Source organism: Canis lupus, chromosome 14, assembly GCF_003254725.2.
Source record: "Canis lupus dingo isolate Sandy chromosome 14, ASM325472v2, whole genome shotgun sequence".
NCBI classification, from domain to species: Eukaryota; Metazoa; Chordata; class Mammalia; order Carnivora; family Canidae; genus Canis; species Canis lupus.
The window spans coordinates 46,470,504-46,498,441 of NC_064256.1; the positions used below are offsets into that span (position 1 = coordinate 46,470,504).

Sequence of the window (27,938 nt, forward strand, 5' to 3'; positions counted from 1 at the left end):
GTCTGTTGTGTCTCAGAGGAAGAGCGAAAGTTTTGTTCTGTATCCTGGACACCTCTTACACATAATACAGAACCAGGACTGAGGAACCAGATTCAGACATCCTCCTAAGGTGGTCCTGCAAAGTCTTTCTCTGGCTTGGATTCTCACTCTATCCCCATCATGAGCTGCCTCTATAAAGGAAATGAAATAAAATGGGTCTGTGCCTGGATAGTCTTCCATAAAATCAAGAATTCAGTCAGCCGGTTACGGATAAGATATACTTTCTTCAATCTGGGTGATCTTTCAGTTTTTATATTTCAAAGAAGCTTGAAGAAAAGCTGCATTTGTTGAGAGAATGAAAGTAGATTGAAGACATAAAAGAAGTTGAACCAAAAGAGTGGAGATGCTATTCTTCTGCTCTGTTTCTGAGAATGGGCTATTTATGGGTCTGCTAATCTTTACGACATGACCACCATAGACAAGACTCAATGTGACCAGTATTATGTATTATGCCAGCATGGAAGCCCCAAGGAGGGGGGGAGCTGATTACCATTGAGGAACAGGGACAGCTCAGAAAGGTCTCATAGCTAAGTGATATATGAAGAATGGGTTTAAAAATGCATTTCGACGAGAGAGCAAAGTGGACACAGAGAGATGGAAGGCACTGGAACTCAGATTCACCCAAAGTCAACTCCATATGAAGTATGAAGTCATGGTTAGTTTTGTCAACCTGTTCCTGTTGGCCACTCTTGTCGATGATATGGAGAAAGGTCATTGAGAGATGGTGGAGGGGAGGGAAGCAGGATGATGATAGTAAAGGTGAGGAATAAAGAGGCAGATTTGGGGAGGCTTTGAATATCCCAAATATAAGAGACTGGATATCATCTTGTAGGAAAGTGGAGATACTGGCAGTGGGGCGGGGGGGGGGGGGCGGTTAAGCCAGAGAATGACTCTCTGTCCTAGAGCTCCACCTTGATGAAGGCATGGACATTCAAGATGGTACCCGAGTAGGGGCATTAGAAGATCACGATAATCAGACAAGATGTCACAAGGGGTACTCACTTCGGGAGCACACATCCTGAAATTGGAATCATACAGAGAAGATCAGTATGGCCCCTGCATGAGGATGACACAAACATTCATGAAGGCTTCCTTAGTTTTCATGGCTACAGAACTTTAGTTGGGGAAGATGAAAAATTCTGGAGATGGATGGTGGGAAAGGTTATATGACAATGTGAATGTACTTCATGCCGCCAAACTGTGCACTTAAAAAATGGTTAAAGTGATACATTTTTATGTTTATTTTATCACAATTAAAAACTCATATCAAAATACAATTTTTAAAAAACGAGGTTGTAAGGATCTGGTCTGATGATGAGGCGCAGGCATAGAGAAAAAGGAACAAATCACGGAGACGTTTTGAAGGGACAGACCACAGAACTTGCTGATGAAAGAAACAAGGAAGAAGAAGGAGACAAATACAATTCAGAGATTTCTCTTATGCATGACTGCTTCACTCTGAACAATGACCTGATTTGGGTAATAAAGGGGTACCCCACTTATAAAGGAGTTGCTTTCCACCTGCCCTATGGGTCCCAAGGAGATGAGGCAGGGAGATTAGTCCCAAACCCCTAACACATAAGGCCGTTCTTAATTTTCCATTGTGTATATGGCTGATGGCCAATAAATATTTGAATTATTGATTGATTTAGCACTAGGGTTGCTATTGTAATACATAATCAATGTTTCGTGGTGGTTGTAACCTTTCCTTGCATTTCATTTATCTGGGGAATAAGTTTCCCTGCTATAACACATGTCCAGCTTAAGGTAAAGAATAGACTCACAAGCAGTTTTTTCCTCATGTCTTCTTTAATGTAGACATACAAATTCCAGAAAAATCCTTGGACAGGTATATGAGAAAGAGTGGGGATATTCCAAAAAGGCCTAAAGCTCACCTGGATCACTCAGAGGGGTTCACTAAGCAAGAATGGGAAAAGCAAGAATGAGCAGAAGGTTTTTAACAGCCATTAATTAAGTTATATGCTAAAGATCATTAAAAACAATTAGTGCTTTGTCAGCCACTGCAGACCAGAGCTCTGATTTTGTCTTAACCAGTAAATCTCTAGAGGGGAGTTTGTGCCATTCTAAAGTGAAGCAATGCTTTGTCCCAAAGTTTTTAGTTGAGGTCCTTAATATATTAGAAGCACCAAATAAGTAATTAAAGAAGAGTATACATTTTTCTGTGTTTATCAAAAGAGACAAAATTTGCCAATGCTTTTGAGTCATTAACATTTTGTTTTCCTGTTAGGTATAGATTATATTATGCTACAGGAGGTGTGATATTATGTGAAACATGGGAAAGAGGGAGAGGAAAGAAAATGGCATTTATTGAGTCTCTGCTAATTTCCCAGTGCTGTGCTTGGCATCTTCAATGTTGTCACAATTGATCCCAAAAAACTCATAAGACGTTTGTGTTATTAACTCCATTTTAGTGTCAACAGAGGCCCAGTGCCTTAGTCTGTTCTAGTTTCTATAACAAAATACTACAGACGAGGCGATCTATAAACAACAGAACTTTAGTTCTCACAGTGCTGGAGGCTGGAAGTTCAAGATCAGGGCGCCAGCCTGGACAGATGGTGGTGACAGCCTTCTTCTGGGCAGCGGACTTCCCCTTGTGTCTTCACCAGGTGGGAGAGGCTGCCGAGCTTTGTGGGGTATCTTTTGTAAGAGCACTAATCCCATTCATGAAGGCTACACCCTCAGGACCTAAGCGCCTCCTAGGCTCTACCTCCTACTACTATCATCTCAGTCATTAAGATTTCAAGATATAACCTTAGGGATAGAGATACAGACATTAAGCCTGTATCAGTTAGTGTATTGCTTATCTATTGCTGGCTAACAAACTATCACGAACCCAGTAACTTAAAACAACAGAGGTTTATTACCTCCAGTTGCTGGGGGGTCACAAATCTAGACATGGCTTAACTGGGCAAGGCTTTAACTCTGCTTAAGCAAGTCAGCCATCAGGGTGTCTGTCTGCCAGGGCTGGGGGATATCAGAGGTTCAACTGGGGAAGGGTCTTATTTCAGGTTCCCATTGAGTTCTTGACAGAATTAATTCTCTGGAGCTATAGGACTCATGGCAGCAACAGAGAGAGATGCTAGCAAGACAGGCACTACAGTCTTACATGATTACAGACATTTATCACCTCAGCCCAATGCATGGATCAGAAGCAAGTCACAAATCCCAACACACTCAAGGGGAGGGGATCTCACAAAGGCATGGACATGAGAGGCAAGAATCACTACATTCTAGAGTGATTCACATTAAAGAGTGTCTAAGGTCAAGTCATACAACCAGCAAGTAGAAGAGCTGGTTACAAATATAAACCTCTCTGACCCCAAACCCTGAGTTTGGATTCTAATCTCAGCTATATTTCTAACCACCTGAGTTATCTTGGAGAAACCATTTCACTTTGCCAGGTCCTAGCCTCCTCAGTTAAAAAAGAGGTAGCTGTAATCTGCTGGAATTCTGTAATCAGCAAAGATAGGGACCTGGCATGATTTTAACCCCTTCCTCTTTACCTCACCCTCAGGGAACTGGGAGTGGTCCTCTCTGTGTGTCCTCACAGTAGGGACCCACCAGCCATATTAATATTACCTCTGGTCCTTTGCACAGCGTCATCTATGCCATTGTGATCCGAACCATTTGGATTAAGAGCAAAGCCCACGAGACAGTGATCTCCAACTGCTCAGGTAAGTCTCTGATCAGCATTACCCAACTCTTGGGTAATTTTGCTTTTCCAGTGGTTTTTCTCTAGCAAAAATGAGCTTGCCTGTGCTTTGCCTGAATACAAGAAGCTGCACTTGCCTACCAGGACCCCGAGAGCAGATCAGACCCACCAAAGGCTCCCCTGGCAGGTACTGCCTCTTTCATGTGGCCTCCCTGGAAACTTAAGACGGAAGGGGGGCCTTTGGGTGCCAGGATCCAAAGGTCGCCCTGATTTCTTAGGCCTGGCAAAGAGGAACACCCTGTAGGACACTGGGCTGAAAAGAGGTCTGTCCAAGGAGCACACATTCGGTGAAGCACAGGCATAGACATTTCTACATGGCTTGAACTTACAGATGGAGAAAACTGCAGTCCATCCACAGAACAATACTGGACCCTAAGGCAAGCAAAGCATGGTCAGTGCTTTCCTAACACACCAACTTGCCCGGAATGAGCCTGAGACCACCCACAATGGCCCTTCCCCAAATTCTGCTTCAGTAAAACTTAGTGCTGAGCACGTCCCACGTGACAGGCGCTAGGACCTGGAGGCCTACCTTGCTTCCCAGGCCAACACTGCTGGACCTGATGGAGACCAACCTGGAGAGAATTGGCAAGGAACCACATGCCAGAAAAAGAGGGGGAGGGCTCCTGGTTTTCTGCTGATTATAATGGGACTAGTTCTCTCCTCAGGCTCCCCACCTCCTCCCATTCCTCGTACACGCTTGTACCCCTTCACACACCCAGTCCTTCACATGCACACTTTTACACATTTATACACACCCGCATATACATACTCACCCACATGTACTCACACAAGAGCAGCAAGCTATAACACAGATACGGGATACAAAGAGCTGGTTTCTGTTCCCAAAGTGCCACTAATTGCTGTGCCACCTTGCAAAGTCATTTAACCTCTCTGGCCTTCAAGAGGTTATAATAAGGGACAAACTAAATGATCTCAAAGTCCTCTTCTTTTCAGACTCTGAACTAATACCTTTCCTGGACCAAGACCATGCTCATTTTCATCCCTCTTAAAGCTACTTCTTCCAGTGTGACTGAGAGACAGTCAAAAGGATTCCCAAGTGGGCGCAAATAATCTATGTCCCTTCTCTAGGCAAATTGCCAGAGACATGTAAGTCTTGGCATCTTCATCTGAATTCAGTTCAGTTCTGCTGTGTTCACCAAATGTCAGCAGTAGTACAAAGAACTGGGAACGCCAAATGAATAAATAGCACGGTTTCTGACTATGGGAAGCCAACAGTCTTGTGCACAGGGCTTCAGTGCTGGCTGCACAAGAGCATTGCCTAGGGAAACTTTCAAATGCACCAATATCCAGGTACGACTGTCTAAGAGATTCTGATTCACTCCGTTTGGAGTGAGGTCTGGCATCATTACTTTGGAAAAGCTCTTTGGATGGTTTTAGTGTGCAACCAGGTTTGACAACCTCTCATCCGGTGGGACACACGGTTATAGGCAGCTGACTCCCACAATGATTGACGAGAGTAACCCGGAGGTGTATGCAAGCTGCTTGGAAATTTTCTGCCCATGAAGCACCTATCATTCAGCTGGTGACTCATTCTGGCCTCCATGCAGATCCTCTACACAGACTCCCTCTCACTGGTCTAAGTCTCTGCACCCTGGCTTTTCTAGAAGAACAAGAGCAATCAGAAAGAATAAACACAAATGCTTTCATTTCATTCATTGTGAGTGGCTTTGGTTAAAAGTTAGAATATTTGTCAAAAAAAAAAATGAGGAAGACCTCCTCCTCTATCAGATATCAGATAAATACATTAAATACTATAATTGTTGAAATAGAGTATCTCTATCAAAGAATTACACTAATGGGAATAGAACAGAACAGAAACTAAAGGAAACCTCAGGAGTTTAGGATATGATAAAGTGTTTCAAACTGATAGAGTAGTAGAGATTGTTTGGTATTAGTGCTATTGAGACTATTTATTGGGAAATAAATACAGCTATATTCCTACTTCATATGCCACAAGGAAATGAACTGTTTATTAAAGATATAAATGAAAGAGAGAGAAAAAGGAAAGAAAACATAAGAATCATTGTTTATAATCAAGAAAAAAAGGAAAAGTTCTGAATACCTGCAATGAGAGATCAAGAATAAAAACTATATAGACATATAATGCAGTACTTCAGCTATTAAAAGTATTGTGTAGTATACTTACTGCAATAGAAAAATGTCTGTTATGTATTAGGTTAAAAAGAAGAAAGTTGGGCAGCCCAGGTGGCTCAGTGGTTTAGCGCTGCCTTCAACCCAGGGCCTGATCCTGGAGACCCGGGATCGAGTCCCATGTCAGGCTCCCTGCATGGAGCCTGCTTCTCCCTCTGCCTGTGTCTGCCTCTCTCTCTCTCTCTCGCTCTCTCTCTCTCTCTCTTTGTCATGAATAAATAAAATCTTTTTAAAAAAGGAGAAAGTGATATATCACTTTTATAAATATCTGAATATATAATAAATATTAGAATATGCATGTACATATACAGATAGATGATAGCTCGCTGGATAGATGGATGAATAGATAGATAGATAGATAGATAGATAGATAGATAGATAGATAGATAGATGATAGATAGATAGATAGAGATATATCTTAAATGAATCCCTAAACATTCAAAACTTATTCTCAGTAAATAGGCAATGACCAAAATCAGATGTATCCTGACCTATAGGTAGGATCTAGAAGCTACAAGAAATAGGGCAGTACCCAGAGGCTCATATGAGAGATACAAAAAATGCCTCTGCCTGCTCTCAGATATGTCCTTGCAGAGTCTTCCATGATGCCTGAAATTCAAACCAATGGAGTTAGTTCTTTTCCTTAAGGTGCTATCTGTAGGAGAACCCAGGAGCAGTACATCTGTAGCCTGCACTGAGTACTGTGCACTACATAAGCATATACTGATCAAGTTGTCGCTTAGAGTGCATGATCCTGATTCAGTGGTGGACAGATCAAGTGTGGCAGGACCAGAGGGTTTAGGAAGGTCCAGAGCTTTGGGTTTAAAGGAGAACAAAGTAGAAAGGCCGGGCGGGGGTGGGGGGCGTCTTAGACCATTCTGGCTGCCATAACAAAGTGCCATAGATTGAGTGGCTTAAACAACAGAAATTTATTTTCTTATAGTTCTAGAGGCTGGGAAGTCAAGGATCAAGGTGCTGGTTGATTCTGTTCCTGGTAAGAGCACTCTTCCTCACCAGTGGTTGCAGATGGCTGCCACTTCCCTCTTGCTGTGTCCTTATCTGGGGGACAGGGAGATGAGAGAGAATGAGCACATGCTCTGGTGTCCCTTCTTATAAGAGCACTAATCCCATCATGAGGACTCCATGCCCATGACCTCATCTAATTCTGATCACCTCCCAGAGGCCCCATCTCTAAATACCACCACGTTGGGGATTAGGGCTTCAGCATATGCATTTGGAGAGGACACAAACACTTAGTCCAGAGACAGAGAGAATCAGGAAAAAGAAAAAAAAGACACTCTGGAAATAATTGAAGACCAACCAACTGAGAATAGAAAAACGCTATTTATCCAGAGCTCGCAGAAGAGTCATTGTGAGGGAGGCAGCCACCATGACATACGTTTTGGCAGAGACTCGGGAGCAAGCAGAGGAGTGGGAAAGCTTTATAGCAGCAAAAAAAAAAAAAAAAAAAAAGGCTTCAGGTGTGCCCCAGCTCGTGGCTATCGGCATGGGAAGCAGCAGGTAGGCTAAATAGAAGCATGCCACCCTGTGTGGCTGGTGAGGGGTATGTATTTGACTTCCTCTGGTTGATTTTAAGCTGAAAGCAGGGACAAAGACTAAAGGAGCTGTCAGTCATTAATCAGGCATTGGCCATTTGGGGTAGATTGTCTCACAGGTCTTACTAGATGGGGTAAGAAAGATGCAGTCTAATTTGCTACAAGTTTGACTTACACATAGTAGGTTGGCTTTTTGGCCCAGTTACTATAGATAATGGGTTGGTTTCCTGGTCTGGTTGCTGTAGGGTTTGGGTCAGAATTCTATTTTAGTATATGGTCTGGCCAGGATTCTTTTGTTTATTAAGTCTATCAAGACCAACTGACAAGACAGAAGAACAGATAGAGCATCTGCTGCCCGCCACCTCACTAAGTTCTTTCCAGTTTATCTCCTTGAATCCTTACACAATGCTGCAAGGTGGCGTTACCATCTATCTTTTGCAAATGGAAGACGGGCATGAAGGATAAGCACATATAATTGACTAGAAACTCTGTGTTTTCTCCCTTGTAGCAGGCTGCCTCTCAGAAGGAAGGACACTGCAGAAAAGGAGGGCAGTAAATGACGGATAAAAAGAGATTCAAAGTGAAAAAAAAATTTTTTTTAATTAAAAATCCCAAACCCGGGCTGTTTGGCACTGCTCCTTTTTTACCCCACTCCCTCCAGAGTTTTCCCTTCAGAGCACACTCTTCTATCCCCATCCCCTGAAATGGTTTGTTTTGAAGTACTCAAAAATCCAAAAGGTGGCCACTATGGGTACAGGCTGAGGTCTTCCTATACTTGCAGATTTCAATCAGGTTGGTTTCAAGCTCTGTCGCATGCTCCTTGCCCGTTCCATGAGGCTGGCATGTCCTGAGCCCCCCACCCCCGCCCCCGAGCTCTCACATTCACCTACTCTCCTCGTTCTGTTCTTCTCCTCTGCTCCTGGGCCAGCAAGCATGAAGTACACATCATTTTCCTTGAGTTTTTCACTCCCAAGAGTAAATAGAGCAAATGTTGCCAGAGGTCTGGGGTGATGAAAGGTTTCCACATCCTATCAGCTGTCCCCCTTTTCCAGCAGGCCTTTTATCACTGTAGTTGGGCTCTATCTCTCTCCAGAGCCCCCCATATTTCCCTGCTACTAGATTTTCCAGCCCCTAAACTATGGCTCACCCTGTCTCCAGCCTCTGAAACAGTACACGGCCACATAGAGATTAGTTTTCCCACAGGCACACAATCTGTCATTAACCTCTGGGAAGGCAGAAATGGCTACAGTCGATGTTTATTCTTTAATACAAGTTTACATCTCCATCACCCTTGTTTTTTAGTTGTCCATATCAACACCAGTGAGCCACTTCTCGAATGAGGAGCAGATAGTAATGTCAAAAGCCCATACATTCTCTGTATCTAATTCCTAAATGGAATTCACCTGATTTTCTATTTGTTTTACAGCCAGGCAGCCATGGAGTTGGCTGGTAACTAGATCTCCAGTGGTTTTAGCATGTCAGGATTATTGCTCATCAACAAGAGGGCATCAGCAATGATTAGTGTGATCAGAAGCACACTGTGTAAATACAGGCCACAAAATTCACGCTATCATTTGTTTATGAACCAGTAAGAAGACTGGCAAATGTGTCTATTTTCTCTCCCTCAAAGGCTGACAGAGAGAAAAGAAAAAGAACTATTTAATAAATGATCTAAATATTTCCCCACAAACAAGTAGAAGGCAAGGGGTAGAGGAGATGAGATTTTCAATCTTACAGGCTCTCTTTCATAAACGGGCATTGCTCAGGATGCCCAGGGGTATCTACTTCAGAAAAATAGAACATTTAACTGCACAGGGACAGGAGAGGTGGGAGGTACAATTACAGAATGCGCAGAATAGAGCATAGCTGCCTGTAACTGCATCTGGCCTTTGTGGCTTGGAAGACGTGATGCGATCCCTGCTACATCCAAATTGCATGCTTCAAATTAAATGAGGCAGAATGAGGTGGAGAAATAAGCTTTGGTCTAGGAACTGGGTTAGAGTCCTAGTCATTTCTAGCTAAATGAATTTAAGATAAGCCCATTAACTGCTTTCAGTACCTTTCTTCATCAGTAAATGCAGGCAAAATGGCTTCTCTACATGTAACTACATTTAGCAAAAGACATAAAGAACTTCATGGGGAAAAAAGTATAAAGATATAAATAAATGAAGCTTATAACAAGTTCATGGATAGTAAGATTCAACACCCTGAAGATGCCAATTCTCCCCAACAGTCTACAGATTAATACAAGTCCTGTCAAAATTAAAATGGGACATTTTGTTGAGCTGGGCAAGCCAATTTTAAGACATATTTAGAAATTTTAAGAGCCAGGAATAGCCAAGGCACTCCTGGAGAACTAGAACAAAGTAGAGGAGGTTTACTGTATTCACTATTAAAATCTATCATAGAGTCAGAGTGATTAATAGAGTATCAACAGAATACAATAGACAAATAGGAAACGAAACAATCTCAAAACAGAACCTACACACATAGGAGAACTTGATAGATGTCAGAAGATCATAGGGAAAGAAGTAACATCGGCTCTTTACCTCAATTTATAGGCAAAAACAAATTCCAAGTGAATTGGAGACTCAAATTTTATTAATTTAAACAGAGCAAAGAACAATTTTATTTAAGTAAAAAATGAATTTATTCATGAAAAACAGAGAAATTGCAGTTCGGGACAAGCAAGCTGTGGTGAAGCTTAGGCAAGTCCAAAGAAACAAAGGGAAGGTGAGTTTATTAGGTTTTAGGAGGAAACTGGGGGGGGGGGGGGGCTGTTCTCCGATGAACAAAAGTACATCAGAGAACACAGAGAACAAGAGTTCCAAGAGGCAGTGCTGGCTCATGGGCGGCAGGCGGTGGTTGGTGCTTGGGTGCTGGGGCAGGGACGGATCTTCCCCACTTTTCTTAAAGGCAGGAGACAAATTCCTGCATGAAAAGTGCCATCCCTTGTGGAAATGTGCATTTCTCCTATCTTGGGGAGGCGGGCTGCAGGGAGAGGTACGTGCATGTGAGACCCCTTCAGGGCTTGCCCACTCCGTTTTAGGTCAGGTTTCCTTTCTTTTCACAATATGTAAAACTTTTAAAAGAAAATGTAGGGTGATTACCTTTATGACATTGGGTTAAGGAAGAACTTCTTCAACAAGATCCAAGATACATTAAATTGTAAAGGAAATGAGAGATAAATGTGATTCTGTTAATGTTTAAAAAGTCAAGCCACAAAGTGGGAGAAGTTATTTGCAGCACATATACCTGGGAAAAGATTAGTCTCCAGAATATGTGAAGAACTCCTAAAAGTCCACTTAAAAAAAGATGAACAGAATAAATAAGTCACAGAGATGAAAAGTACAGTATCGGGAATATAATTAATAATATTGTGATAATATTGTATGGTGACAGATGGTGACTACACTTAGCGTGGTGAGCACTGAGTAATGGATAGAATTGTTGGATCAATATGTTGTTCACTTGAAACTACCATAACATTGTATGCTAATCACAATTCAATTTTTAAAAATATATATAACAACAACAAAAGATAAATAGAAAAAAAATGAGCAAGACACAAATAGGCATTTCACAGAAGGGAAAAGAGGAATGGCCCAAACTAAAATGCTTAACCTCACTGATGATCAGGAAAATGCACATTTAAACCTTAGTTAGGGACAATTTTCTACCCACAGGATTAGCAAAAACGTTAACGTCTGATCTTTCAAGGTGTTGCAGAAGATTCAGAGCTCCTGGCTTGTTTGGAGATGTCATTCCTCAGAAACTTAGTAAACCTCTGATGCATTTGCCTTCAGCCAGTTTCACTTGCCAGTAACTATGTCCAAAAAGTCTTTCTTAATAAAATTCTCAGGTCTGACTTGTTTCTTTGCTTCCTCATGCCATTCCTGTCTTTAACTTAATGGAAGCTAGTTGGAGCCAAGCTATTTGGAGACAAGTCAGGAGGCCACAACCCTAGTGATCTTTGCCTCAGGAACACTTCTGAATGGCTCTTTGCTGGTTAAAACTTCTCAATGTCATAACTTAATTTGGGAGCCAGGGTCAGCTTCATTAGCATAAGACTGGCACACGTAGGGGCACCTGAGGGGTTCAGCTGGTTAAGTGTCTGCCTTTGGCTCAGGTCATGATCTCAGGGTCTTGGGATGGAAAGACCTGCTGAGCTCCTGCTCAGTGGGGAGCCTGCTTCTCCCTCTCCCTCTGCTGCTCCCCTTGCTGGTGTGCACACTCACTTGCGTGCTCTCTTTCTCAAATAAAGAAAATCTTTAAAAAAAATAAGAAAAAGCCTTGCACACTTAGAAGGTGTACACATTTGCTTTAATGCTCTGCAATCATCTTCATCTTGTACGGTACCACGCAAAGTATGTATCTGTTACTATTAGGGGCTAGAAGCAATGGACACTCGCAACTCTATGAGATGCCAAATTGTAAGACTTTCTTTAAGTTCCTTTCATTTTTGTTCATAAGCCAACCAACTCTTGTCTAGGTTCATCTCTTTCTTCTAATTCCTTGCTAAACACAGCTGGTAGCAATCAACACACACTATTAACATTCTGTTTACCAACTGTGATGGTTGATTTTATGTGTCAACTTGAATGGGCAAAGGGATGCCCTAAGAGGTGCAAAACTCTATGTCCGGGTGTGTCTGGAAGGCATTTCTAGAAGGATTTGAATTGGTAAACTCAGTAAAGATGTTCTCACTGATGTGGATGGGCATCATCCAACCTGTTGAGGGTCTGAATAGAACAAAAAGGCAGAGGAAGGACAAATTTTCTTGAGCTGGGACATCCATCTTGTGCCCTTAGACATCAGCACTCCTCTTCCGTGGGCCTTGGACTAGCACCAGGATTTGCACCACTGACTGCCCGATTCTCCAGCCACTGTGTTCAGACTTACACCAACATCTCCCCCGGTTCTCATGCTTCAGACTTGGACTTAATTATACCACCAGCTCTCCTGGTTCTCCACTTGCAGACAGCAAATTGCAGGACTTCGCAGCCTCCATAATTTTGTGAGCCAATTCCTATAATTCATTTCCTTTTATGTATATCTCTATGTGTCTCCTATTGGTTCTGTTTTCTGGAGAGCCCTGACTGCTACACCAACCTAGTCCCGTGGGCTCCAGGCTTAGTAGGCTCACAATTTGACTTCCCTGGCATCGTATGTGATGATTCTATCAAATAGATCTCTAGTGTCCCAGCTTCCAGTATCAGTTTCCTTGCCACCTGCTGCCAACCCACTAAGCCAAAGCCACAAGTTTTAGATTTTTGTCACGATAGCATTGCATATGAGATACCAATTTCTGCTTCCATTAAGGAACACTGGCTGGGGTAGCCTGGGTGGCTCAGTGGTTTAGTGCTGCCTTTGCCCAGGTTGTGATCCTGGAGACCCAGGATCGAGTTCCATCAGGCTCCCTGCATGGAGCCTGCTTCTCCTCTGCCTCTGCCTATGTCTCTGCCTCTCTCTCTGTGTCTCTCATGAATAAATAAATAAAATCTTTAAAGAGAGAGAGAGAGAGAAGAATTACCCAGGTGTTTTTATCTGAGCCCAGCCTGAGATCTTCCCATATTCACAGAGGGAGAGCTTAGTCCCATGACTACACCCTGCTACAGAGGAAAGGATTTGGTGGACAGCTAACCTATCTCTGCCACAGTTATTTTAGGTCTGCCAGGGTTCCCAGTTGTGAGGGTAGGTGAGTTAGGTCACACCTCCTCATACCTAGCTACCATCTCTGGTTTGTTAGAGGGCCAGGAAAAAAAAAAAACAACAAAACAAAACAGCAACAACAAAAAAACCAGGGAAAGTGGTGGTCAAAATCCCACAGCTAAGCAGATGAGACCTAATGCACTAGAAATACGTAACACTGAGGTTATATTTGTAGATAAACAGGCCATTAATGATCAGAAGTCAAAAAATTAGTTTCAAATTGTATAAATGTTACAATTCAGTCATAAGTGTTAGAAATGCTTAGATTTTTTAAACCAACCCGAAATACATAGACTTCCCAATATATGAAAAAATATATTCATTTTCAAATATCCCCAGGTAGATTTCCTTGCTACAAACAAATCACCTGCACGCATCATAAGTCCATCGATGGAATAGTCCCCTCCTGCCAGAAATAAATTCTGTCTCATTTAAAAGTCCCAAGACACCAACTGCTCCCCCTTCAGGCGTTCAGTTCCCACAAACAATGGATTCCCAGTCGCTCTGCAAGGGGCATGAAGCGTGGGGAGGTAAGGAGCAGGAGCTGGCCCCTTGGAGACTGAATTTACAGTGTAGGCCTCCTCTAGGGATGCATCCTTGAACTAAAACTGCCTAAGGCAGCATGTGGTTTCCAATCCCGAATCTAATGGACCTGCTGCCTCCGGGCTACCCCAGCTATTAATGCACCAGGATGGCTGAATTTAACCGCTTTTTGCTCCAGCTCAGCGCCAAGGCCTGGGTAGAAATAATCCTTTTATCTCCCTATAAAGGAGAATTACTGGCATTTTGTAGCTCAGCTCTCTTTGAAGAGCCATCTTTAGAAGCTGGAGGCTTTGCATTTCCCAGAGTGGTCAGATTAAAGACGTTTTTCACTGATCTCATTGGGAGATCGAAGGGCAGGTAGTTGATTATATTGTCATCCAGTTGCCCTGTGGAAAGTACCGCCAGGTTCCATTTTAAAAAAGGATTTCAGAGCACAAATGTCATTCACAAGAACTTTTCTGAACAACCAACCAAGTCTTCAGAACTATATTGTTTTGGAACCAGCTGTTACTCCAGCAATGGGGATATTTTGAAAGGATATAATCTGGTCGGCTGTGTTTCTTACTTGCTTCCTTTGGGTAAAATCCTTCTGGGATAATTTTTGGATGTATACAATTCCTATATCCAGATAACAGCATTGGATAATAAGCTATCTAAATGTAGTAATACCTTCTGTTCACTTCCACAAAGTCAGTTAATTCATATTCCTCCTGAAATACTCTTAAAACTTTATTCATCCCAATTAATAAAGGAATTGACATTCTCAGCAGAGGGCTTGGCATCTTGCATACATTCTCTTATTTTAATCTTCAAAACTCTGAATTTGGCATTTTATGCCTCATCTTTTAAATTGGGAAACTGAGGCCGGCAACAGTTGGCTGGCTGTTGCCTAAGGTTACACAGCTGGCAATGGGTAGCGCTGGAGGGAGTCTTCGGGTCTGACCTTGCAGCCTGTATCCTTCCCAGGAGACCACCATAGAAAATAGGGTTTTGCAATCTTGGCACATTGGAGTCTGGGACTAGATAATTCCTTTCTACTGTCCTGTGCATCTAAGGATGTTTAGCAGCATTCCCGGCCTCTACACACTGGATGCCATTAGAACCACCCTCCCCCCCCACACACACACACATTGAGATAACCAAAAATGTGTCCACACATTGGCAAGTGCAACCCTCGGGGGGCAATGTCATCCCTAGTTTAGAACCGCTGCTGTAAATGCTTCCGAAGCATTTGCTTCTTTATGCCACTGACGTCTGGTGGTTCTGTGAAATGCACGGAATGATTTGAAGCCCTAATAGTACCTAAGAGTGACCTTACAAGGTACACGTTAAGAAATAACAAATCAGTTATAATTAGCATTTTAGGTTATTGCACAGAAAGGCTTATTCCTATTATTCCTGCTAACAGTTTGTCCTCTCCGGTGAGTAAATGTTCACACTGTGAAAAGACTCAGAAGCTTCAGTGGTTTATGGTTGCTGCAGCAATTCAGCCTGCGATGTCTTCCCTGTGCAGACATTCTAGGTCTTTCCATTTTGGCCTCAGTTCTCAAAACCAACACCCTTTTAGGCTCCAGCCAAGTGAGGTGACACCCCATGGTCCAAACACATCGGACATTTTCTACTTTCCATATCTTGGCTGAGGACACACCCTCTGCTTCTTGTACCTCTCTCAAACTCACTCCCACACCCCCAGCTCCATCCCTGGAATCTCTGCATCTGCCGTGCAGCCTCCCCTGCAAAGGGATGGGGGATGACTCTCTCCCCTCACAGCTGGTTTTCCTCTCTCTTTCTCTCTCTCTCTCTCTCCCATCTCACCCAGCCTTGTCTTCACCCAGGAGAGTGTGTGATCCTTCCTGCTGGACTGAAAGCTCCTAGAGAACAGGAACTCTATTTTAGCCTATTCTGTTCAGTCCTTATATCTCTCGGCAGATGTGCTACGCTGGTCGCATTGGGCTGGATTGGACTGGAGAGGGTCTAGAATAATAGTGCAAAGGTAAACATCAGACCGGTTTCCATGGGATTAAAATAAATTTCGAATGTGGAATCTGAACAGTGTAATCTAAACAGCTAACAGTGTAGCTGGCAAGCGAGCACAGCTATTGGCCTCTAGTGTACAACCGTCCACGTGACACATGACCACAACCGTCCACAACCACATGACAGGTGCTCCGGGTAGGGTAGGCCTTTGACCCGGGCCACTGCTAGGGTTGTGCTCAGTGAGCCCTGGTCAGTGGCATCCAGCGAGGAGTGCATGGGACTAGCAACCCATCCATGCTTCCCTCACTGAGGGTGTGGGGGCAGGGCTGCATGCATCCAGAGGAAGGGCACCCTTTCCCAATGTTCACAAAGGCACCATATTTCCTGACAGGAACTCTGACAGTAAGAACTCTTGCACAGTGCAAGGGACCCTATGTCCAACATCTCATTCCCAAATGTACCATCTACACACTCCTTTGACTAAGATCTAACACTCTGAATTCTGTCCACCCAAATCAACTTTTATTTTACCACCACTTCTTAACTAGACAGAGTATTGTATTAATTAATTCAACAAATACTCAGTAATCGCTCACTGAGTTTAGAAGATACAGGAATGAAGAAAACAAAGTCCCTGCCTCCATGCAGCTTATATTCTAGTGGATTCTAATATTTACCGCTCATGTGTTTACCATCAAACAACAGCTGATGTAGAATTAAATTACATATCCAGGTTCCTATTTGGGACAGATTTTTTTTTTGGTTCTATTTTATTTTTAATACCTCTGGCTTGAGCTGTTGTTGAGAGTGTATTTTCTGAGTTAAATGAATGAATGAGTTAGTCTGGGGTAACCATTCTAAGAAAATGGTTTTGCCCTAAGTTGCTGAAGGGACTAGATTGGTATCTTAGCGTTGCCTCTTGGCTAATTCCAGGTCACAAGGCTAATACCAGCTTCAACTGAATCAGGGCATTCAGCCAAGACTCTAGAGTCTGGATGTCCCAATTCATTTGCTTTTTATATGAAGCTGCAACCTGAGCAGTTTCCAGCATCCAACCCAAAGCCATCTTTACTCTGAAAATAACAAAGGAGGTCCTCCTGGGCAGAGGTGAGCAGGATATAAGTGGTCCCATGAAAGCTAGATCTAACCTGTGATGTTCTTATTGGCAAAAACACTACTTCATTTCACCATTCCCCCTTTTGTATCTGCAGGTGGAAAGCTGTGCACCAGTTACAACCGAGGGCTCATCTCAAAGGCAAAAATTAAAGCCATCAAGTATAGTATTGTCATCATCCTGGGTAAGCAAAGTCCCTCCTTGTGTTGCAGGACTGTGTGAACATTCTGAAAGCAAACTTGTACCCAGGAACTGGTGGTGGGGAGCTCACACAAGAAAGGAGTTTGCCTGCAGGCACTCTAGCTTCGTCCGACTGGAGAGGAATATGTGGAACTTACCAGCCCATCTGTGTCTCCTTCAAGGGAAGACATTGGTTCCTGATCCCTCCCTTTATGACTATAGTTGCCCACCAAGACAATAGGGTGGATAATTTGGAGAAAGTTAAGACACACAACTGGCTGAATGATGCTCACAATTACCCTGTTGACCCAGTTGCATTCTCTGAGACATATTCTTCTCTAGGGCTGAAGTTTATGAGCAAAGAAAGACAAAAGTCATATTCCATTTCTTCTGGATATTTAATTGAAGAGCCACTACAAATCCCTCCCTAATGGCCACTTGCTTCCTCCCCCATCCTGACTTCTTCCCTGTCCATTTCTTTTCTCTGTACTCCTAAGACCCATAACATCACTTCATCTTAGAAAAAAAAAAAAAAGGAGGGGAAGGTACTTCTAGAGCATAATATGTATCAGATCGGTGTGTATTCATTGTTATTCTCAAACCTTCAAAGCTTCCTCCCCCTTACACCCTTTTAGCTAGTGACCTTGCTTCATATTTCACTAAGAAAATACTATATCAGAATAGAACTCCCTCCTCCTTCGACCTTCACATCCATCAACCTATCTGCCTTTCTACAATGTGCTCTGTCTTTTCTCCTATTACAGTGGATAAGCTGGCACTGCTTTTTTCTAAGCCCCAAATGATTTCTGGAGCCCTGAATCCCATTCCTTGCTGCCTCTTCAAGAATTTTGGTCCTCCCATTATCTCCCCTCCCCAGCAGGTCTCCCCTTGTAGGGACTGGGGTTGTAGACACATAAATATTGTGCAGGAGGCCCCTGGGTGAACTCTCCAGAACAGACCCGCTTCATCACTCTCTCTTCTCGCACAACTCCATGTTTTACCTCCCATTCTCTGAAGTCTGTTTCTATCAGTTTTCTCTCCTGTCACTCCTGAAACCACTTTCATCAAGGTCATCACCACTTCTAAAAAGCCAGTGTCAATGCCCAATTTTCCTCTTGACTTGTGAGCAACATGTGATCAGTTTCTCATTCTTAGAATACTTCCTTTACTTAGAAATGATATTTATGATTTCTACTTGAGATTTTGATTTGTATTTCTAGTAGGCTTATCATAGTCAACATGTCAAACCAAAAGTCTTGCCATGTCCTCCCCCCGCAAAAGTAACTCTCCCCTCAGTTGTCACCATTTCAGTAAATGACACCATCTTTCACCCAGTGTCTATGTCAAAAACCCAAAGGTCATCTGTCATTATTCTATTTTTCTGACATCCCACATAACTAGTGCGTCAGCCAGGCCTGGAGGCTCTACCTGCAAAATATAGTTCTCAAACCCAACCATTCCTCAGCATCTATACTACTCCTACCTTAGTCAAAGCTTCCACCAGTTTCTGCCTAGAACATTGTAACTAGTCTTCTCTTTATTTCTTTCCTGCAAAACTACCACTGTGATCTTTCAAGACTGTAAATCAGGCATCATCACTATCTATGGAGCCACCTATGGCTTCCCATTCCATTGGAATGAAATCCTACAGCCTTCCCATGTGTGGTCTATCCCTCAGCCAGGATTCTAGTCTCATTCTCAGAACTTTCCTCCTTGCTCATTCTATCCCAGTTGCATTGGTCTTCTTGCTATTTTTTCAAAGTGCCAACATGCTTGCACCTGGCAGGCCTTGCACTGTTTCCACCACCTCAAGATGGCCTGGCTCCCTCCTCACATCATTTTGTTTCCCAGCAGTGCTACCTCCTTAGCCAGCCTCCTTCATAAGTCTTAAATAGCCCTCCTCCAGTCCTTACCCAACTGTATTTTTCTTCCTATTCCCACTTCCACCTGAACATTATATCTATTGATCCGCTTATTCTCTGTCTCCTCCACTGGCTGAAATCCACGAAAGCAATGACTTTTGCTTTTTGTGTTCCTTGTATTAATATCACCAAAGCCTGAGATAGGATCCCACATACACTAGGTGCTTTAGTAATATTTGCTGGGGACAAATGAATTAGGATATGCAAGAAGGAAAGGGATTTGTGCTATTTCCTTTTTATTTAGCCCAACTACTACCCTCCATACCACACTTGCAGCTCCTTGGAGCCCTGAGAAAGCATGCCTCTCATGTTAACTGTGTGTCAGATCACCAGAACAGTCTCTCTTACCTTTCCCAGATGCAATTGCAAAATGCCAAAGAGACCACATGCAGTATGACTCAGCCAGCAGAATAGAGGCACAAAATAGCACTGCAGGCAGACCTGGGGATAAAGCAGGTACAACCATCGGGGCTTGCAATCCTTTCCCAGCAGCTGACGAAGTAGAGCAAAGATTCTCCTGCCTTCCCAGATAGTCAGAAACACAGATACACATCTCCTGGATGTTGAGTCAGGAAATACATGTTTTACCTATGTTCCAGAGCCAACATAATTATTTGTAACCAGGAACCATATGCTCAGGCCCTGGGGGTCCCTTAGTTGGAGAGCAGAGGTGCCCACAGGAGGGTCAGCCAGTATTAACAGCCCAGTCAGACCAAACCAGTCTTTCCTATAACAGATATTTTATAATGCCCCTTTATCATCCTGAAATGAAACATATAATTAATGCTATCTGCCTAACATGTCTTCAAAGATCAATATATAATAATATAAAGGAGGACTAGAAAGAAAATAATTTATAATAAAACAAAACGGGTCTCAATATGTAAATACTTGGCCACAGCTACTAGAAGAATAATGAAGTAGGCAGCCAGATGTAGTAACTGCTATCAAGGAAAATCAATATAGGTGTGTTTTCATGACGACATGAAAATAAAGCAGCACTGCTGTCAGGGACTTGATTTTCAGAGCAGCTCAACAAATCCCACTAAAGTTCCAAATTAAAGAAAGTAATCGTTCCTCCCTTTGCAAAGGAATTGCATTTCTGGAGAATCTACTATTTATCAAAAAGTATTTGTGTTCATATATAGAGTAGAGCTAGGTTTCCAGACTGAGGTAGTTATAAACAGAGTTCTCTGCTACATAAATGCCCAGTTGGGCATTCAGAGGATGTTTGGGACATGAGTGGGATGGCCTGCCCCTCACAAGAGGACTGGTATCCCTGGGCAAACCAGAGCCCCCACCAACCCCAAACACGCACATACATAGACACGTGCATTTTCAAAATGCCTCCAAAAGGCAATTTTTGCCCATTCATGCCTCAGAACCACTATTCTAGGCCAATGCTAGGCTTAACTGCAAGCACCCAGAAATGCTCAGTGGTCTCTGTGTTTCAATTCCTCCTCTTTAATACTTTGCCAAAGCCTGGGGAAATAAACACACGCCAGTCAAACAGTTGCAGAGGAAAGTTGGCCCCTGCAAGCAGATGGTGAAGGAAGCCTGACTTCTCTGAGGAAATGTCCTATGGAGGAAAAGACGGGGGGAGAAGGAGGGTGGAGAGGATGTAGCAAGAAGGCAGAAGAGGACACATCCGTGTCTAGTTAGCCCCAAGACTGTTTACCTCTGTCCTTGTGGGTGTTAGTCCGGTTCTCCAGGGAAAGAGGAGATAGATGTATATGTAAAGAGAATCGTTATAAGGAATGGGCTCACATGATGATGGAGCTGAGAAGTCCCAGGATCTGCAGACCCAGGAGAGCCTATAGTGTAGTTCAGTCGGAGTGTGTGTGTGAAGGCAGGAGAAGAGCGAAGTCCCGGCTAGAAGCTAGGCAGACAGCATGAATCCTCTCTCACTCAGCTTTCAGCTCTCGTCAAGCCCTCCGTGGCTTGCAAGGGACCCACCCCCTCGAAGAGGATGGTCTGCTTTTCTTAGTGTACTGATTCAAATGTTCACCTCATCCAGAAACACCCAGCAATAATGACTCACCAAATATCTGGGCACCCCCTGACCCAGTCAAGGTGACCCATAAAATCATCCATCCAACCCTGGATCTCCATTCACCACGCAATTCCCCTGAGGATTTGGAGACAAACAGAATTAGGGGCTCACACACACCAATTGACTTGGAGAGGGGTAGAGGGCAGCCGTTTTCTGGAGTGGCTGACTTAGAAACAGAAACGAAAATTAAGAACATTGTGATGAAGCCAGGTTGGTTCTTGAAAATATTAGGCACCACCCTTGCCCTCTGCCGTACCCTAAAACCAGGAGTCACTATTTGGTCAAAATGCTTCCCGCTCTTCTATTTTTCTTTTTTTTTCTCATAGACTCTCCAAAGAGTTTTGCTGGTTTTCCTTCCACACTATGTGGAATGAGAGGCTGAGGCCATGCTGAGCAGTTTCCAACCTTTCCATACATATTCACCACAGTGATCAAATTGGACCCTCCCTTTACAGACAGAGAAGATTCAGGAAATTCATTCAACTTTAGCAACGTATCTGTGGGATGTGTAGGCAGCACGTGTATATGTGCGTGTGTGAGTCAACATGACATGAATGTTAACACACAACTGTCCTAAATATTTCTGAGCCATCCTAGGCGCTAAGGAACCTCCTATTTGGAGCTCCAGTTGGGGCCACCACGGAAAGCTCCCCCCCCCCAGCTGTGCTCTGCTACGGTGCTAATGGCTCTCTTCTCCCCAGCCTTCATCTGCTGTTGGAGTCCCTACTTCCTCTTCGACATATTGGACAATTTCAGTCTTCTTCCAGACACCGAGGAGCGCTTCTATGCCTCTGTGATCATTCAGAACCTGCCAGCCTTGAACAGTGCCATCAACCCTCTTATCTACTGTGTCTTCAGCAGCTCCATCTGCTTTCCCTGCAGGTAAGGGGCACTCCTGCCTGGGCCAGTGCAGACGGCCACTGTTCTTGGATTATGACCTGTGTCTTTTCTTTCAGTGCTTCCAGGCAGGTAATAGATGAGATGCTTGTGGGTCAGAAAGGTCCTGCCAGTGTGATAAATTCAAACCTGGGCCCGGGTCATGGTCCGGCTCTTTCTCCTGTACCTCATCACCTACGATAGGAACCACCTTAACCAGGTCACAGAGAAAAGCTTTCTTTTGTTCAGAGCTTCCCAACATGAATTTCCTCAGTGCAATGCTGTGGTGATAGCAAGACCCAAAGCATTATTTCCATTTTATAGATAAGCAACTTAAGGCTCGTGAAGTTAAGTGACATTATTGAGGTCATATGAAAAATAAGTACCAAAGCTGAAATCAGATCCCTCCCACAACTACTCAATAATTTTGCTGTTTTTCAGCTGTTTTGCTACATGAGCTACAGGGAGTAGGTAGAGATATCCATAGGAGATAGAATCGTAAAATGGTTTAAGGCTTGGGTTTGATGCCAGGGGCTGAGGCTCAAATCCTGCCACTGCTGATTCATAGCAATGTTTTACTTTGAGTAAGTTTATTTAACTTTCATAAAACTCAGTTTCTTTGCCTACAAAATGGGGCCAGTAGTAGTGTAGTACCTTTTGACCGGTGTCTCCCTGTCCTGTCCTGAGCACTGGGCTCTGGTGCTGACCAGTGGGAAGGAGGGCTATGGGTGGTGGGGAAGGAAGCGTATCACATGCTAAGTGCTTACAACAGCGTTTGATCCTCAATACATCTGTTATTTAACATCCTTACTTCCCTTCTCAACTGGTCAAATTATTTTCCCTCCCTGATTTATTCTTTCTCCAGGGAGCAAACATCACGAGGTTCCAGAAAGACATTTCGGGAGAGAACTCAGAGGCACGAGATGCAGGTTCTATCCAAGCCAGAATTTATCTAGACTCTGGGGCAATAGGATTGCTAGGCTGAGCCCCATCAGCAATTATGTGTCCCTGTCACCACCTTGGGCATGTGCATGGTACCTGAGCTGACTTCTCCATCCTGCTCCTTTCATCCCTTGGGAGATGCCCAAGCCAAACCTCCAGAGGAGTGTGTGTCACCTGTTTCAGCCAGTACTGGACAATGTGAAGTCACCAACTATTCATGCCAGCCAGAAAAGATGCTTCCTACTTCCCTGCAACTACCAGCCCTCCTTCCCACTGGTCAGCACCAGAACCCAATGGACAGAGGCACCTCTGGCCAAGGTCCAGGCTTGGGCAACTAGAGGGTACTAAAGAAGCATGGTTGTACTACAAGAGTCTCCTAATTATGACTAAGACATAAATAAAAGCCCAGATTTTCCCCCATCTTTGGATTGGCAGTTCAGAAGTTGTAGCCAAGAAGGTAATTTGTCCTCGAAATGCCAACAAACTCATTTCCAGGCATGGGCACTTTGTGTCTCCTCTGCAGATAGCCTTGGTTTGCAGTTGGGTGTGTTGGCAACAACTAACCTCACAGTCCTGTTGTGTCAACAAATGATTTGTCAAAAGAGCCCAATGCTGACCCTCTAGAGGAAGGTTAAAATCGAGGAGTACTTTGCCTGATGGGAAAAAAAACAATAATACTAACCAGTCGTGGGCCCCAGACCTCTAGTCTCTGAGAGTTGGCACCTGGGTTTCACGTATCTTTGAGGTTTTCTGAGGGCCCTTCCCTTGGCATTCCCTTGGGCCACTCTGGGCTCCAGTCCTCACCCTGCAGCGTCACCTCCTCCCCCTCTGACCTCTCTAAATCCTTTCTTTAGTTGGGAGCTGAGTCCCTGTGGCTTTTCCAGGCATGATGTTCCTGTAAGCTCTCTTTCGGTTTTGCATGTCGCAGCCATTGTCTATCTAACACCTCGGCCAGAAAGTGCTGGTGGGGTTTATTTTGACAAGTCTGGAGTTTGGTATTTATAAGCCTAATCCAAGTGAAATATGACTAAATGTTTTCTAGTCAATTTTTGCCATCAGATTTTTTCATAAGTGGAAATGGCATAATTTAATTTGATTATATATACATCCCCACCCACGGCTCTGGAATGTGCGTGAGCTCCTTATTTTTAGCCTCACATACATTCTTGACATTAAAATCTCCTTGGCAAAATCCTCCTTCCCAGAATTATTCTGAGCTTAAGTCTTTTTTTTTTTTTTTTTTTTTTTTTGGCCTACTGCTAGTGGAGTCATTAAAATGTGCAGTATATTTTAATAGCACTCCATTCCTCATTATGGTGTCAACCCAGAAACTGCATGCTTAAGGTCACAGTGGCATTTTTTCCACAAACTCTCTTATCAATTCTGTCTATCCTTAGGGAGAGTATCTCTTTAGGCAGAAATCAGACTCCTCAGTCACCATCTCTCCGAAAATTATTCTCTGAATTGAGGAGACTGAATAATCTAGTTTTATGTCCACACAATAGTTTTGAAGGTTGCCTCCCTTTCTGTCCCATCAGCTAAATGTGAGCAACCCTGGATGGCTTGAGTGGTCGAGAAGGACTTTTTCAACATTTCACTTTAAATCAAGATGTGCCACAGAAGACCCACAGAATCGTTGCTAAAATAGCTGCCTGCATGGAAGCCAATTAACAGAGCAAAATCTGGCAGGTGTCCTGGATGGCAAAACAGGAGGCCTGGGTTCTCCTGACAGATGCTTTCAATCTCTGTCAAGTTCTGGTCTGCAAGAGACATTACATGCCTACCTCATCCATCAACTGAGTCAGACAGTGAAGGAGAGAATGGAGTGAGGGGCTCTGTGATCTTTAGAAACTGGGAATGTGATTCTGCAGTTGCTATAATAGTGTGTCTCTCATTTGCCAAAAAGACTGGACATTCGTAAGATAATGGTACATATTGCTACAGGAGAAGCTGCTGTTAAAAATGAAACTGGCTTTTATATTGCTGTGGATTCTAGAATCCTCATCTCCACGTATCTGCTACACTTGGGGAAATATGATTTCAACATTATGAGAACACTGGGAATTACTAGTCTCCTGACCTTGGGAAAAAATCGTTTAATATCTTTGGGCATCAACTGTCTCATCTGTAAGATAGGAACAGAATAAGGCTGGAGCAGAGGATCTTGTGGGTTCTCTATAGATAGAGTTCCGGGACCCATATGATTTAAGCGAGACCCAGAGAGTCAGACCTTCTGAAATTCTTTCCCCAGGGGACCAATGACTTGGTGACTCAACACTGAGTCATTTGCCCTTTAGAAGGTGTAACTTCCCCATCTATATTACTTAGGAAGTCAGTTTCCCAGTTGAGAAATACAGTTTGAGCTCCTGGAGAAGATGACAAGCTTGGTGTTGTGATGTCACTGTAGGTAGCCGTGGATGCTCACATGGGGTCAGAGCAGTCAACAGGGCGCTATGTAAAATAAAGATACTTCCTACACTGAGATGTCACAGAAGTCTGTGGTTACATTATCGCATAGCTTCAGGCGCAGGTGAAAATTTAGGATAACAAGAGTAAGTGTGCTTAATATATTTACCCATACTCTAGAAAATAAGTATCTCCACTTTACTGAACTAAATTAAACATGAATGGTTAAAACTTCTCTACTTTCGGGGCTGGTGTGAAGCATAATTTAATTGAAGTTTAATTTCACCAAGCAACACATCTCACCATTTTTTTCCCCGGAAAGTGGCAACACCTTTTTAATAGCTTTAATTTGAAATTAATCACGAGGAAAAAAAACTATCCCTGTTAAAGCAAACAAACATGCAGCTTCCAACTTTCTTCCTCACTTCGTTTCGACAACTTTGTACACACATATACAGAAATGACTTTGCTTTTTCCTTCTGTATGCACAGTGTGGAAAGGGGCCACCAGCCTGGGTCTGCTGAGGAAACAGGAAAACAAAAACACTTTTAGCAGGAAGTAAAGTGATTCTGTATTTCTAGAATCATCTTAGGTGAGCCACAGACCTGCGGGCAACTGCAGTTCTTTTATCATCATCTGAATACACCTCATTTTATATGCAGATCTGCCCATGTTCCCTACAGCTTTTCAATTGCATTTGATTAAAAGGAGATAGCCCCATTTAGGTGCCAACCTCCTTGCTTTTGGAATCATGAAAAACCCATGCCTCATTGCTCTGCAATTGCATTTTTAAAATGCATTATCCACAACAGGGCTGCTCCAGTTAACATTTTAGAAGTGCAATCCCATGCTTGTAGAATGTTAAAGTGAATGGAGGCTTGGCTTGTGTAGTCTAATGGTTTTTGGACTGCTCAAGGACCCTCTCTCTATGAGGTTCCAGGAGGTGTGACTCAGTATTACCATTTATACACACAACAATAACATATGTCTAGAGAAACCAAATGTAGTGAAATTGATTAAAGGTCTTTGAATTACCTGGAATGAGAGTAGAATATAGATCACCATTAGCCATCGATACACCCAAAATGCATGTTGTCATTTCAAGAATGCATGTTGTAAAATAATAGAATCAAAGATGTATATAACTTCTAAACTAAAAGAGAAGGAAACTGAATGATAAAATCGCTCAAGCAATCCGAAAGAAGGCAAGAAAAGAGAGAAACAGGAGAGTGAATAGCTGGGACAAATAGAAAGCACAGAGGAAGATGGTGGGTTTTTTTATCCAAATATATCAGTAACTGTAATAAATGTTAGCAGATTAAATGCTCCAGTTAATAATCAAAGATTATCAGGTCAGATTTATAACAAACAAACAAACAACAATGTGTCATTTACAAAAGACATGTCTATGGAAGAAGCCTCGGTGTCCATCGAGAGATGAATGGATAAAGAAGATGTGGTTTATGTATAGAATGGGATATTCCTCAGCCATTAGAAATGACAAATACCCACCATTTGCTTCGACGTGGATGGAACTGGAGGGTATTATGCTGAGTGAAATAAGTCAATCGGAGAAGGACAAACATTATATGATCTCATTCATTTGGGGAATATAAATGATAGTGAAAGGGAATAGAGGGGAAGGGAGAAGAAATGGGTAGGAAATATCAGAAAGGGAGACAGAACATGGAAGACTCCTAACTCTGGGAAACGAACTAGGGGTGGTGGAAGGGGAGGAGGGCGGGGGGTGGGGGTGACTGGGTGGCGGGCACTGAGGGGGGCACTTGACGGGATGAGCACTGGGTGTTATTCTGTATGTTGGCAAATTGAACACCAATAAAAAATAAATTTATTATTAAAAAAAAAAAGACATGCCTACAACACAAGGATGCAGGGAGTTAGAAAGTAAAAGAATGAATCCAGGCATTCAATGCAAACAGTGCCAAAAGAATGCTGGTGGGACTGTGTTAACAAAGACTAAATAAACTTTAAGGCATAAAGCATTAGCAGAGTTGAACAGGGACACTGCAGGTGATAAATGTTTTAGTTCAATAGGATGATTTATTTAATAATTCTAAACTGTGCATTTAACAACATGGCTTCAAATACATATTTTGCAAAGCTGTCAAAACTACAAAATAAATAGGCCAATCCCATAGCTTTGTGGGGAATTTTATCACACTTATTTCTAGTAATTGAAGCAAAAATTAGAAGGATCTGGATAATCTGAACAATGTGAATAACACAGAAAGCATTTTGCCCTAACACCCCTAAATAAAGTCTTTTAAAGCACATGTGAAGCAGTTACAAAAGTTGACAATATTCCAAGTCATAAAACAAGCTTCAAAACTTTTGAAAGACTGAGCTCATGCAGTCAAGTTTCTCTGATCACAAGAAAGCTGCCATATGTTTGGAAATTAGGAAATATACTTCTTGGTAACTTATGGTCAAAGAAGAAAATATATGGAAATTAGAAATTGCACTAAATGATAATGAAAGTATATATCACTTGTGTGGGATACAGGTAAAATAATACTTATAGGAGGAAAAATCTAAAGACAATGAATAAATCATCTATTTCATAAAGTTAGAAAAAAAATCATCAAAATAAACCCAAAGGAAATCTAAGGAAGAAAATAATGAGGAGTAAAATTAAGGAAATCAAAAATAAACATAATTTAAAAGATTCAGCAAAGATAAAGTTCTGCTCATT

The 27,938-nt window shown here is 42.8% G+C and overlaps 2 protein-coding genes and 1 non-coding gene across 4 annotated transcripts in view; 2 read left to right on the forward strand and 1 right to left on the reverse strand.

Moving 5' to 3' along the window:
- Nucleotides 1-25,628, forward strand: part of NPSR1 (neuropeptide S receptor 1) — a 151,765-nt gene extending 126,137 nt beyond the window's left edge. For both annotated transcript variants that reach the window (XM_025464607.3, XM_035698367.2), the window contains 4 exons: nucleotides 3,658-3,734; nucleotides 16,944-17,030; nucleotides 21,703-21,883; nucleotides 22,743-25,628. In XM_025464607.3, the coding sequence (XP_025320392.1) occupies nucleotides 3,658-3,734; nucleotides 16,944-17,030; nucleotides 21,703-21,883; nucleotides 22,743-22,833 (436 nt within the window). In that variant the 3' untranslated portion in view covers nucleotides 22,834-25,628. The remainder of the gene's footprint in view (nucleotides 1-3,657; nucleotides 3,735-16,943; nucleotides 17,031-21,702; nucleotides 21,884-22,742) is intronic.
- LOC112670919 (U6 spliceosomal RNA) lies at nucleotides 1,034-1,140 on the forward strand. The gene has a single exon (XR_003143297.1). It is a non-coding gene; the product is annotated as a U6 spliceosomal RNA (small nuclear RNA).
- DPY19L1 (dpy-19 like C-mannosyltransferase 1) overlaps nucleotides 25,563-27,938 on the reverse strand; it is a 142,067-nt gene continuing 139,691 nt past the window's right edge. Inside the window, exons 23-24 of the transcript XR_003143157.3 lie at nucleotides 26,261-26,378; nucleotides 25,563-25,745 (exon numbers count right to left, since the gene is read on the reverse strand). The gene's annotated coding sequence lies outside the window, so the exon portion shown is untranslated. The remainder of the gene's footprint in view (nucleotides 25,746-26,260; nucleotides 26,379-27,938) is intronic.